This window comes from Varanus komodoensis, unplaced genomic scaffold (genome assembly GCF_004798865.1).
Source record: "Varanus komodoensis strain SLA01 unplaced genomic scaffold, ASM479886v1 scaffold19, whole genome shotgun sequence".
Lineage (NCBI taxonomy): Eukaryota > Metazoa > Chordata > Lepidosauria > Squamata > Varanidae > Varanus > Varanus komodoensis.
In genome coordinates this window covers 7,084,549-7,097,715 of record NW_025335550.1, presented here as the reverse complement: position 1 = coordinate 7,097,715, position 13,167 = coordinate 7,084,549, and the positions used below count along the sequence as shown (strand labels likewise).

The window sequence follows — 13,167 nt, the reverse complement described above, 5'->3', positions numbered from 1 at the left end:
CCCAAGATCTGCATGTCTGTTGTTTACATCTAAATGATGGGAACTCATTTAGCTTTGTCTGCATTAACATAAAAATGGCTTGAGGGCCCTGCAGGAGGAGTATCTTGTTTATTAGATAAACAGCAATGCATTCCATCTTTCACACCACTCCAGCGCAGGGCTGGCACTCAATTTTAGCAGTTAAATGAAATATTAGCGCTTTATGAGCTTTCAGATAGCTCACACATCCGCCCCACTTATAAGTATGGTGGAAAGGGCCAAGAATAGGATGAAGGCAAGCGCTATTTGAGAAGTACGGACTTCTTTGCCCTGTGCCACTGGTAATCTTCCACTTCTGATGCAATATGCAAAGAATGTGCTCATTCTTTGCACACAGATACTTGCACAGACAAAACAGTATTACCCCTGAGCAAGAAGGAGGTGGAGGCACCCTGTGGGAGAGAACAGGAGCTGCAGCATGCAAAAATTCTACAGAGCAGGGTCTACCTAAGGAGAGAACCCCTAAAGAGGATTTGGGTCTATTAGAAAGGACAAAAATTGGGAAACAGGAATGGAGTAACATGGAACAGGGCAGAGCTGACTGGCAAGGAATGGACAAGAGGACTCCACGTTGCAAGGTTCTGGGGAGCCGCCCTCATGCAGAAGGGGCCAGGCTTGATCATTCCTGCCCAAATCCTTGAAGAGCTGCTGCCAGCCTGTGTTGGTAATACAGGGCTAGAGGGACCAACGGTCTAACTGAGTATAAGGCAGCTTTCTATCTCCTGCAGCCCACTCGTATATTGCAACCTTTCGTTTGTTTGTTTGTTTGTTTGGGTATTTTTATCCCATCCAATTACAGCACGGGTCTTCCTCATGATTACATGCATGGCATTGAGACTAGGATTTTTCCACTGGGGAATATGGCTTTATGGGCTCCAATCTGATGCATACCCCATCACATCTACCCCTTGCTTGTCTTCGTCTCTCATTCGCTCACTCCCATGAACACCCCCTAATCCAGCACTCAGTGCCTAGCACTTCTTCCCCACAAAAGCAGCCAAGAACTTGGCTTGGACAAGCCTACCCAGACCTCCGCATGCAGTGAAAACCATTTAAGTAGCTCCATCCTGACAGAACAAACCCAACCAGGTCAACTGAGACCACAACATTCTTCAGGTTGCCAAGGAATTAGGACAAGATCTGTGGGACACACCCCAAATCAGGGAGCTGAGTGTGGGATTTGGAGCTTGAGGACCTGGGTTCAAATCTTTTATCAGCCGTAAAGGACCACAGGTGACCTGGTAGCAGGAAGCCACTCTCTCACAGATTACCTCTTGGGGTTGTTTCGGGAATAAAAAGTGGGGTGGAGAAGAAAGGATGGAATTTGCTGTTATAGAGGGCAACATAAATGCTTCCTTGCAATCCCTCAATGGCCTGGCAAACAGGTCCCAAGAGAAAGCATTGAAAGAATAGGATGGGGAGATGAGTCCTTCAACTTTTCAAAGGCTCATGCTCAAAAGACAGACCCGATTTGTTTAAGGCTGTTCCACAGGGCAACAGTACGACTAACGTATAGAAGTTGCAAAGAAACGTTCACGAGAAGGGCTCCTTGACAGTAGAACAGGCTTCCTCAGCCATGGGGAGCTCTTCCATGCTGGGAAGACCACCTGCGTGGGATGCTGCAGGGACACTAAGCAAGGGCCGATATGCTGAATGGGATCCGGAGTCCCCACTCACTCTAAAATCCCATGCTTCTAAAGACTTCTAAAGACATAGTCCATCAGACTATGCCATCAAACTGAGCTGTTAGTTGGATCAGTGAATTGTCTTGGGTCAGCTTTGGGTAGGAACAGGCCTAGTTCTTAGTGACGGGATCAGCACACACACACAAAGCCCTCCACACAGAAAACTATACGCCAGCGAGAAGAGCTCTTATCCAGCCTGGACTTCCATCTGAACTTCTGGGCACTGGGACTCAGGGCCAGCCCGGCTGTAAGGCAGAGTGAGAGAGCAGTCTCTGGCAGCTGATGACAGGGGACCAGTAGAGTCAGTGAAGCACTGGATAGATCCTTCTGGGGACCACATGGCTCGCCCCCCATCCTAAACCAGCCCACTGCCCTCAGATGTGGTGAAGGATGCAGTCCCAACACCAGCGCTGAAGGAGCCACTGCGGGGATGGAGAACAGAAGTGGGGACGGAGATGTCAACTGAGCGAGGCGCCAAAACAAGGAGGGACATGAAGTCAGGCCACTTCCCCCTTGGAGGTCGGAAGGCGTCCAGCTCACACCCGTGCTTCCATCTCGGGTGCAAAGCCGGCTGGTCGCTCCCCGAAAGAGCAGGCTTGCTACTTTCCCACATGTGGTATCATTTCAAGCATTCCGCGCATGACACCCCGGTTGCCTCAGGGTCATGAAATAATACTCAAAAGTTTATAATCATTCATTGATTTAGTCTTCAGCATAGTATATCATCTGAATCCAATGGGAACATAACGAGGTAGCTATTTGTGAGGTCAACTACAGTACAGTCGAAGGCTGACATGATATCGATGGCAAGGTAGAAAGAAATTGCCAAATACAGCAGATCAATACCTCGTTTCACCGTTACAGCCTTCTCCTGACACCATATATATATATATATGTATCTTTACAGCTACAAAAATAATAATAATGAAAGTGCGAGATAGATGCTTCCCTCCAGCTAAAGTATTTGATTAGCTGAGGGCAGAGGTGGTGACGGCAGTTGTACTAAAGTAACTTTATCACCTTAAATAAAAGCACCGGGATGAGCTGCAGGGAAAGGGGAAAATCGAGCTGGACAAAATTCAGAGAGACACACACAATCCTTTAATGAAGGGGCCAGTGTGCAACTGAGGCATAATGAAAGAAAAGCTGTCGGAACTACTAAATCTGCACATTTCGTAACTTCAGAACTTCTCACTATTTAAAACCAGAACACAATGGGAAGCACACAGAAAATACACTTGTACTCATTAGCAGAAGAATGTCATTTGATGTAGCTACTGCCAGGGAAACGAACAATGGTACCTACAGAGACCTGCTTTAGTGCAGGCCCTGAAAAAGTTAGGCAAGCTTTTGTGATCTTTTCAAACATTCTGTATTCAGAAGCTTGTTCCAGACCATGGTGCTGGAACAGAGTTTGTGAATATGCCAGACTGACAGAGAGACAAACAAGGGCATCCTGGATCAAACAAGCCAGAATCTGCCCTGAAATAATAAATGACAAAACTGAAGCTGTTGTGCTTTGGGCACATCATGGGAAGGCAAGATTGCTTGGAGAAGACCATCATGCTAGAATTTTGAAGGCAGGAGAAGACCAAACATGAGTTGGCTGGACTCCATAAAGGACACTGATTTAAGAAGATTACCATAAACAACAAGTACCTTGCATCTTCAGATGTTTCTGATGAGCTTTCTATATGCAACCTAGAAAAATATTTATTCATTTATTTCATTTAAGTTTCACTGTGTAAGTTTCATCCTGGCCTTATTCGCAGACTGTTGAACTGTCCTCTCCCCTCCTGGGCAATGGGATGGGAAGCGGGGCCATTCTCCCCGTTATTTTTCCTCTTCCTTCCCCAACCCACTTTCCTTGTGTGTTAGGTACCTACCTGCTTGTTTATTTATTAGATTTATACCCTACTTTTTCCTCAATGAACTATGATCTCAAAGCAGCTTACCTAATTCTCCTCCTGCTGCTCTCACTCTTGTCCCCCCCAACAGCAACCCTGTGAGGTAGACTGGGCTGAGCATTTGTGACTGGCCCAAAGTCACTGTGTTGGCTCCATGGCCGAGTGGGGACTTGAACCCAGGTCCCCTGAGTCCCAGTCCCACAGACGATGGACTATAAGCCACCTCAAGGTCCTTTTAGGGAGCAGAATCACATGTATTCATTTAAATAAACAAATATAAACTAACATAATCAGAGAAACCCACACACAAGTTTTACATCCAGGTTTATATTTAGCCTCTCAATAAATCTGCCAAAAGCACCAGTATAACTCTGGGCAGCAAGACAGACATTGCTCCTTAATTAAGTGGCTGATGTTCTGTTTAAAAGCAGAAGACATCCGTGTGCTATGAGCAAAGATTAAGCACCCCTTCCCGCAAAGGAAGACCCAACTGTTATCAATGTTTAAAGGCCTTAAATCATGAAAAATAAACCATCTAATGGCCAGTATTCAATAGCAAGCAGAAAGTCGGGACATTGGCTGATTTGGATTAACACATTTTCAGTTATAACAAGTAATTTTACAGAGGATTAGAATCTTGATGGGCTGATCAATACGAGGTTCTGCTGCTATTACAGATGAAAAGAAAATTACCCCTCTGGTAATAAACCGTGTGTGTGTGTTGGTTCTCCTTCATTTGCAGAAGCCATTACTGTAATGGTCCCAGCATTAACAGCTGGGGCAATTTGAACCACAGTCGGTGTGATGAATTTTAAAGCACAGCACATTTGCCATGCTCTCCATCTTGAGTTTCGTCCCCCTCTCCCCTCCTGAATCCGTGCACCGTGTTGCCAACACAGGGGCGATGTATTACATCAAACACACACTATTTCTCAATAAGCTGTCTCATTAATAGCATTTGGGGCCAATAACGCAGCTTCAGGCCCATCCCACCGGACAATTTCCATTGACAGAACCATCTCAGAAAGTTAGTTCCCTTGACAAAAAATCGTAACTCAGCAGTAATTTATGCTTGGGGATGATAGAGAGAGATCTCAGGCGCAGAGAAGACCAGAAAGATTACACAGAGAGATGGAACCACTGGCCCATCTTAGCAAGGACTTAATACTCCTGGGTCCTCCGATGTGGTACCCACAAACACCTCTCTTGCACACCCTAACCCCTCCCCAACCCCCCCGCCATTAGCATAGTACAAAACTGAGAGACTGACGCATTCTTCCTCAGCACCCTCCTTATTTGGGTGCAAAAAGTAGCCCTGTATTTTGGAGCTCAGATTCCACCTCTCCCAAGTTCCAAATTCTTGGAAATAAGCTCTGATAATGTAAATAAGCCCCTATCGGAAGAGATACAGAATAACACCGCACTGTTTCAATCTTACCCATTTATCTGGGAGATAGCACAAACAAACACAGTGTGTCTTGCTTCTCAGTAACCATTTCCAGAGAGAGAGGGGTTTTTCAGCAAGCAACCACAAAGAGGGTAGTAGCAACCTGAAACATGCCACGTTTGTTCCCTTTACAGCCTGTGTTTCTTCTGGGGAGCGCAAGGGAACGCACACCTCTTTCCTAGTGTCATCCAAGAACTCTGCAAGGTAAGATAGGCTAGGAGACATGGGCAGGTCCAAAATCGCCCAGTGAGGTTCCCCTCTGAGTGAGGGATAACTCAGACTCCCTCTTTCAGCTTCTGACACAATAAATCTGTTAAACTTGAAGATGTCACGGACTCTTCTGAGTGAGCAAAACATTAGGAAGGGATGTCAGGTTTTGTTCTTAGGCACCCTTACCAGGGAGTAAGGGCCATCAAAAGCCATAGGCCTTCCTTTTGGAAAATCAGCATTGTATGATCATGGTTACAGTTTGGGATTTGGGACTGAGAGAGAAGAATCCAGATACAGATCTCCTTCTAGCTATCAGCCCATAGGGTGACTCTGAGCTTGGCTTAACATACCTCACAGGATTGCTGTGGGGATAGAAGTGTGGAGAGAACCATCTGCCCTGCACTGCATGGAGGAAGAGTAGACTATAGATGCGACCAATCATCAGACTGTTATTTGTAAGCCATCGCAATTCTGTGCACATTTAACTGGGCTAAGAACCCAGTGGGACTTATATTTGATTAAATACGATACAGATCGGGCTCTAGAATTGCACGCACGTCCTCCGGGGCACCCCGCAGAAATCACAGGGGCCAGGCTTACAGGAGAACAAACCAAATTAAAAGCAGCAGGTCTTAAGTTTGTAAGCACACGACTGCACAGAGTGGAGCTGACTTCCAGGTGCAAAGGAGTGCAGTTAATTACCGGGGCTTGCATCCACGCAGACGTGCCCAGAATTGCACTCTCGGGGCAGTCCGCTTGCGAGTCCGCCCGGAGGGTTGGACTTTCACGGGGCGCACGTTCAGGCAGCTCGCTTAGGATTGCACGGCTCAGTGACGTGTGGACGCGCATTCCGGGGAGGAGGCGCAAGCGATGCTGCACGGCTGCCCCCGTCTCCACCTGGCTGGCTCTCCCGGGCAGGATTTACCTTGGCATCCTTCTCTCTCTCGCCTGCTCCGCTCTTCTTCATCACGCGGCCACTGCTCCGCAGGCGAAACGCCCGCCCGTGAAAAGGGAGCAGGCTCCTTCCCGGCACAGCCGCGTGCGCCTTCCGCAGACCAGGCGGCTAGCTTGGCCCGGCCCCCGAGGAACCACAACTCCCGAGATGCACCGCGCAGCGGCCGTCCGCGGGGAAGGCCCGGGAGGGAGCGCGCATGCGTGCCTCCGCCGGTCGCGCCTCGCCCAGGGAGCGAGGGGCGGGATTCCCGGCTTGGAACCTCAACTCCCAGAAGCCTCGGCGGGGAAAGAGGGCGCGGCATCGGAAGCCCGCCCCTCCCGCTCGGCTGAGGGCGGAAGTGGCCGGCGAGGTAGCAACGGGGCTGTTGCTAGCGGAGGATGCGGAGGGGAGCCGGCGGAGGACCGGGCGGCCGTGAGTGCGGGCTCCCCGGGAGGCGTCTGGCTCCCGAGGAGGCCTGGGTGGGGCGAGGGAGCGCGCCGGACGGTCCTCCCGGCCGTTTCTCCCGAGATCCCTCCGCGGCTTCTCGCGGGACCCTCCGCAGCATGCGATAGCTTTGTTTGATTCGGTATTTATTTGCTAGAAGGCCTCCCCGCATTTTATCTGCCTCGATTCCTTACAGTTATACCCCAGTCTTTTTCCCTACGAGGAACCCCGGTGGGATTCCGGGATTCCCCAGTCGGATCTGTCCCCACAACAACCCTGCGAGGTAGGGTTGCCCTTCGATGAGGCCACCCGGTCCTGCAAGGGATTCTGGGGTGCCTCACCATAAATCAGGGGCTCCAATAAAATGGGAGCATGCATGCATGGTATATATGAGAAAGAATATGCAGATATGCAATCTGCACGTTTGGGTGTGTATCCATCAGTGTGTATCACGAACACATGCATGCAATCAGTGTGAGCTGGTATGTGTATGAATGTGTGGGGTGTGCATACGTATAATATGCATCTGTGCACGTGTCTATTTATATGTTCTTGTTTATGTTATGTAGCTATACTTCTACCTGATCAAATATACTCAGAATAAGTGGGTGTGATATAGAGTGTGCGTGTTTGCTTGTGTGCATTTGGATAAGTGATTGAAAGTGTTTATACATCCCACAGAAAGTGTACCTTCGGACTACATACACATACATGCAATCCATTTATGTATATGTGTACATTGTGTATAAGGACTTTGTAAGGAAGCCACCGCCTTGAAGAGCAGGGCTGTCCTGGTTCAGCCATTCTGGAGGGCTTTCCTTCATAGGATCTTCACGTGTCAGATTTGACCACCCGGACCAACAACGAATGCAGTGTGTGTGTGATCCAGTGTGTGCATGAATGCTTGTGTTTGTAATTGAGTGTTACGTTGACATACGTGTATACGATCAATGGAATCAGGTTGTTTGTGTGATGTACTGTGTGTGTGGTGGGTGCAGTTGCCAGGCAGCCACGTGTAGAATTCATAGCATTGTTCCCTTCTTGTATCCCCGTAGCATCCAGGGCAAACTTCCCTGAAGTGCTGTTTGATACTTTTAAAGCTACATGTGTGTGTGTCTATTGTTATACAAACAATCGATGCAAATAAACAGTGGGTTGAATCCAGACTTAGCTCCTGCTTAAAGTAGATCAGAATGGGACCATGGGACCCTCCAGTTCTTGCTGGACTGCAACTCACATCATTCTGCACCATGGAATGGTGGGTTTCATGCCATCAGGAACTGCAGTTTGTTCCAAAAGTGAAACCTTTCAGTCTCTGTCCTCACATAAGACAAGGGGTACATGAGCCAAGGTGCTCAGGGCCCAAATTGAGAAAAGCCAACAGGAGCAGAAGGGATGCCCACATGGGGAATAGGAATTGGCAGGTACAATTTTTGACCTGGCTAGCAACGGGCAAATAAAAATTTAGTCCCCTGCATATTTAGTAGCAGTTTACAGTCACACAGGTTGCTTTAAGAAGGATCTTTGCCCTTCTTAGAAAAGGATTGGTGGGACATTTATTTTTTATTTATTTACATTGCAATTTGTATCCTGCCTTTTTCCTACAAAGGGCTCAAGGCAGCTTACATCATCTCTCCTCCTCCATCTTATCCCCACAACAACAACCCTGTGAGGTAGGTTGGGCTGAGAGTTTGTGACTGGCCCAAAGTCACCCAGTTGGTTCCATGGCCGAGCGGGGACTAGAACCCAGATCGTCTGAGTGGCAGTCCCAGGCTCTTAACCACTACACCACACTGTCGACATGCAGTTACATCGACAGACAAATGACTGCCGCATTCAGATTTGGACTCCTTCCACTCCCAGGGGACAAATTTCTTTCTGGGGGACCTTCTTTGGGGCACGTTTTCTCCCAAAAGTAGGGGTCAAAGCTACAGTGGGTATGGCTAGCCTCTCTCCTGTATACACAAGAAACATTTGTGCATACTTATCTGGGCATTTTTCTGTCATCCACACAAAAAGATCTAATGCATTTAGGTAGAGAAAATTGTTCCATTGGCTCTAATGAAATGGTTCCCCAACCTAATTACCGAATAGCTCTGTTTCGGGGGGGGGGGGGCTGCTTTTTTTCCACCAGCCATCCTTTGGCTATTTCTTAGCTTTTATGCATTTTTCCTCATTCCAAAAGTAAAATACCACTCCTAAGGCCAAGTTAGTAGCAGTAAGAGCTCGCAAAGAAGTTATGCTGTTATTTTTGTATTTTGGCCCTACTACGCTCGCCTCCTCCCCAAGCACCTCTGACACGTGGCCCTCAAAAGCTTTCCTGAAATGGAATCACTCCCTCCAGCTGACAGCGGTGGTGTGCCCCACCAGAGTTCCATCTTCCCCTGTCATCTTCATAGCACACACCTGTAACTTCCTGGTAGTGCTGCTTCTCTTTAAAAAGACTAATGCGCTGAAGGCTGCATCAGTCCCAGCCAGCTCCACCAACCATGCAGTCGTCCCCAGAGCCTCTGTTCTGGCTCATTTCAGATAGAACAGGAATGATACAACCCTTCAAATGTTGCTGAGAATTTTGGCGATCCCACTGAAAGAATGCCCTGATTGAAAAATCAACAGTGTTAGGTTCAAGCTAGTTGGGAAGGGCTGACGTAATGTTAAACCATGGATTTACATGACAATAAAGAGCTGTTCCAGGCTTCAGACTTGTAGATTCCTAAGCCCTTCTCTTCCTCCTGTGTGCTACAAAGAGGAGTTCCAAAGTTTCCACCTCCATTTTAGAATCACCACAACTTAGCTTGTCATCCCCACCCTAAACTGTGGTTAATCTTAACTGTGTATTGTTCAAATAGCCAACTTCATCACCCTTAGTTTGAAGTTGACTTGTTTCAGCAAACCATAGTTTAGCTTAACCATCATTTGTTAGGATCAGAAACAGAAACAGACTAACAAAAAAACACGTGGGGGGTACTTTTAACACTGAACTGTGATTTAGTAGTGCTCATTGAAGTACCTGGATATTATTTTCGACTTACTTTAGTACAGAAAAATTACAAATCCTTGTTCCTGCACTGTCCTATTGATTGTTTATCATTTCAAATCTTTTGAACTTGGGCATGTCCATCTGGATTTAGACCATTAAATTTTTTCATTTAAACAAATTATAGGTGTCTTTCCTGAGGAAGGGATATGCATAAAGTAACATTTTAAATGGAAGTTGATTATGCCCACAGCATTGAAGTCTGTGTGTGGTATAGAGGTTCTGAAAGAATTCTGCAAGAATCTGTCATTACCTTTCTCTTTAATTTAATCTCAGGAAATTTGCAATGAGCTTTGGTTTTACAATTCACTTTGCAGACAGAAATAAATCATTTGTGCCTTGTCATCCACAGCTCAGCCATGTCTGCCATGGCTGATGAAACATCAGAGGACCTACCAGTGAGAGATGTAGGCCTGAATTTTGGAGGGCTACAAGGTTTGTAACTGCCTCTTACAAACTGTAATTTGTTGCCTACTTTAAACACTCGTGCCGCAGACTGGTTGTCTGGATAAATGCACACAGAGGATTAAGGAAATGGGATCCATGGGCTAGACGGCCTGAGTAGAACGCTCTGGAGAGCGCAGAGGAGAGGTGGGGAACCTCAGGCTCACGGCCCACATCCAGCCCTCCTGGGGCCCCGGTGTGCCCAGTCTTTTAGATTGCATGGCAGAATTTTTAAAATAATAATAATCAGAGACTGAGCAAAGGTGATCCAGGAAATAATTGATAATCAGAGCACTGTAGACGGGACAGAGGTAGAAGCAAATTACAGAGCAATTTATGAGAGACTGCAAAACCCAAAATGTACAGAAATATTAGGCTGTTTCATTTTATTCCACCTAACCTCCAAGGCACTTGGTGCAAGATCCATGTTCTTCATTCCTGGATCTTCACAAGTTGGTTATTCAAATAATTACTGGTCCAAGGTCATCCATTATGTTTTCTGGCTGAAGGGGGATTTGAATTGTGGTCTCCCTGCTCAAATCCCAACACTAGTCCAGTCTGGTGCCCTCCAGATGTGCCAGACTACATCGCCCATCATTCCCAGCTTTCCTTCCTAAGAAGCCTACTTCAGCCAGAAATGCCGGAGTATATCTGTTTAGCGACCTGAGGTAGTTTGTAAGCCTCAGGGAAAAATGTCTCATTGAGTCACGCTCCTTTTCCATAGAGTCATCAGCTGCCCAAAATGCGAAAGCCCGGCAAACCGTTTCACGCATCAGCCGAGAAGAGCTGGAAGACCGATACCTTCGCCTGCATGAGGAGAATATCTTACTTAAGCAGCACTCACACAAGCAAGAGGATAAAATCAAAAGGTCTGATTTCCTGGAACAACACTCACTAATCAATCAATTGCATAATCGAACTTACTATGCAATCGATTAAACACAAATAAAAACACAACGCTAAGGGGGTAAAAAAACAGCCCCGAAACCAACAGATCAGATTACGCATCAAAGACCCACTTGAATAAGTGCAGAAGGACAGCAGAGGGGGAGCAGAGCCAGCCTTGTATGGCAGTTCCACAGCTAGCGAGCGGTCAAGAAGGCCCTTTTCCATCGGGCCATCAAACTTATCTTCTCCAGAAGTTCTTAGGAACCAGCCTGGAAGAAGGCAGCATGTCAGGCTGCCTGGCCTGAAGCTGCTTAGGCCTTGATGGCTCCTAACCAGCACTTTGAATTTTGCCCAGAAATAGACCGGTGAAGCCCTTGTCACAAAGCCGTTGGAAGGGCTCCTGCCACCGGCCCCAGTCCACAGTCTGGCCACAGCCTTAGGCACTTCCAAAGTTTCTGAACAGTTTTCAAAGGCAGCCCCATGTGGACTGTGTTGCAGTAGTCCAGACAGGATGTCTGTCGGGCATACACGGCCGCAGCCTGGTCAGAAGCTCCTAGGAATGAGTGCAGTAAGCAGAAAAGATTGCAGCAAGCCCTTCCTCTCGCCACCTGAGCGGTTCACATCTGTTCACCTTTTATGGACGAGCACCTCTAAGAACATCAGAATTGCTTTGCTGGATCAGACCTGTTGAGCTCTGTGCTCACACGGAGGCCGGACTGGCTGCCCATGAGATCCCACAAGCAGGGCTTGTGCTGTCTAGCAACTGGGATACACAGGCACATGGCCTCTGATACTGGAAGTACTATGTAGTGACCTGGCAGCCGTCACAGGCCTTCTCCTCCGTGAGAATTCAGATCGGTGGCCGTCAGTGCCATGCCACGGAAGTAAAGCCATGTGGTGTAGGAGGCAGCCTGCAGGGCTTCTGGGCTTTACGTATCTTGCTCCACTACAGGAATTGGCTTTCTGATACCTTCCCGTCCTAGACAGATTTCCTGTGTTTCTATTGTGCCTTTCAAAGCAACGCTTACAGGCAGTTTGCTTGTCCTGAGACATCTCGAAACTATTAACATTCTCTTCCCACACATACGCTTTTGTTCTTTTTAGCAAAAAGCTTGCGAGTAAATCTAAATCGTAGTAAAAGAAAGGAAGCCCTTTTAGATGAATGAAGTGTGTCTCCATTTTCAGTTTCCCGTCTGGACCTCTGCAAAAAAGAGAGAAAGAGGGAGAGAGAGGGACTCTCCCTGTAAAGCAGATGCAGCTCTTGAAGATGTGCGACCAATTTTGTAGAATCTTGAAGTTCTCTCCTCCATCAAAGCCACCTTTTCTTTCTTTGCGTGCCAAGTTCCTCCACACTACCCCCAAATTCATTGCTGGAAGTGTTTTCTGTTCTTGTACATTGCATCACCCCCACGGTGCCCTCTCTTGCCTTTTGTTCTGGCTTCTCCATGTTTACCAAAACTAAGAGAAATCAAAAGGTACAACTCTGGAGATGCCAAAAGCAAAACTTGTATCCTTTTAAAGCTAGATGAAAACCATGCCTCCTGCGTCTAATTATGTCCCCCGGCTAACCGCTAAACCTCTCCTAAGCGCATCGGTATTATTTGCTGAACGTATGATGTAGTGAGGCGACACGAGCTGTGAAGAGCTGCCTCTGCAGGCCCTGCCCACCTGCTTGTTGCCAGAACTGAAGGCGTTTGGGTTGCCGCCCCCCCCCCCCCGCACTCTTGCACTCCAACTGGAAGCACCGCCTCGGTGGAATGTGTTGCATATGCAGTCCTGTAATACTGTCTTCTTTGCAAAAAATCAGTATTGTCAAATTATAAAGCATCAACATAAGGAAATATTTCATATATACAAACAAATTCAGTATATTAACTCATTTTTGGAAGACAGTTCAGTGAAGTAAGGAATACCATCCTTACCTGCTTTCAGAGACTGATTTAAAAACTGAATTGCAAGGAAATGATAATGTCTGTGTTCATGTTGCATCAAAGTTAGTTTTTCTCCTCTCTTAGCAACAATACATCTATTTTCAACTCCCACACCCTTGAAATTCATTAAAGACATGCCATATTTTAGAACACAATCATCATTCACAGCAATTCTGAGTGAAAAAATTTGTGTCGGGGGGG

At 47.1% G+C, this 13,167-nt stretch overlaps 2 protein-coding genes across 14 annotated transcripts in view; one reads left to right on the top strand and one right to left on the bottom strand.

Annotated features, from left to right (window-relative positions):
- Positions 1-6,322, bottom strand: part of FTO (FTO alpha-ketoglutarate dependent dioxygenase) — a 233,243-nt gene extending 226,921 nt beyond the window's left edge. For all 6 annotated transcript variants that reach the window (XM_044427731.1, XM_044427733.1, XM_044427730.1 and 3 more), the window contains exon 1: positions 6,214-6,322. In XM_044427731.1, coding sequence (XP_044283666.1) covers positions 6,214-6,255 — 42 coding nt within the window. In that variant the 5' untranslated portion in view covers positions 6,256-6,322. The remainder of the gene's footprint in view (positions 1-6,213) is intronic.
- Positions 6,323-6,584: 262 nt separating this feature from the next.
- RPGRIP1L (RPGRIP1 like) overlaps positions 6,585-13,167 on the top strand; it is a 72,500-nt gene continuing 65,917 nt past the window's right edge. The window contains exons 1-3 of one of the 8 annotated variants that reach the window (XM_044427669.1): positions 6,585-6,949; positions 10,056-10,138; positions 10,872-11,016. In XM_044427669.1, the coding sequence (XP_044283604.1) occupies positions 10,063-10,138; positions 10,872-11,016 (221 nt within the window). In that variant the 5' untranslated portion in view covers positions 6,585-6,949; positions 10,056-10,062. The other 7 variants (XM_044427668.1, XM_044427664.1, XM_044427663.1 and 4 more) reach the window with 7 other exon arrangements.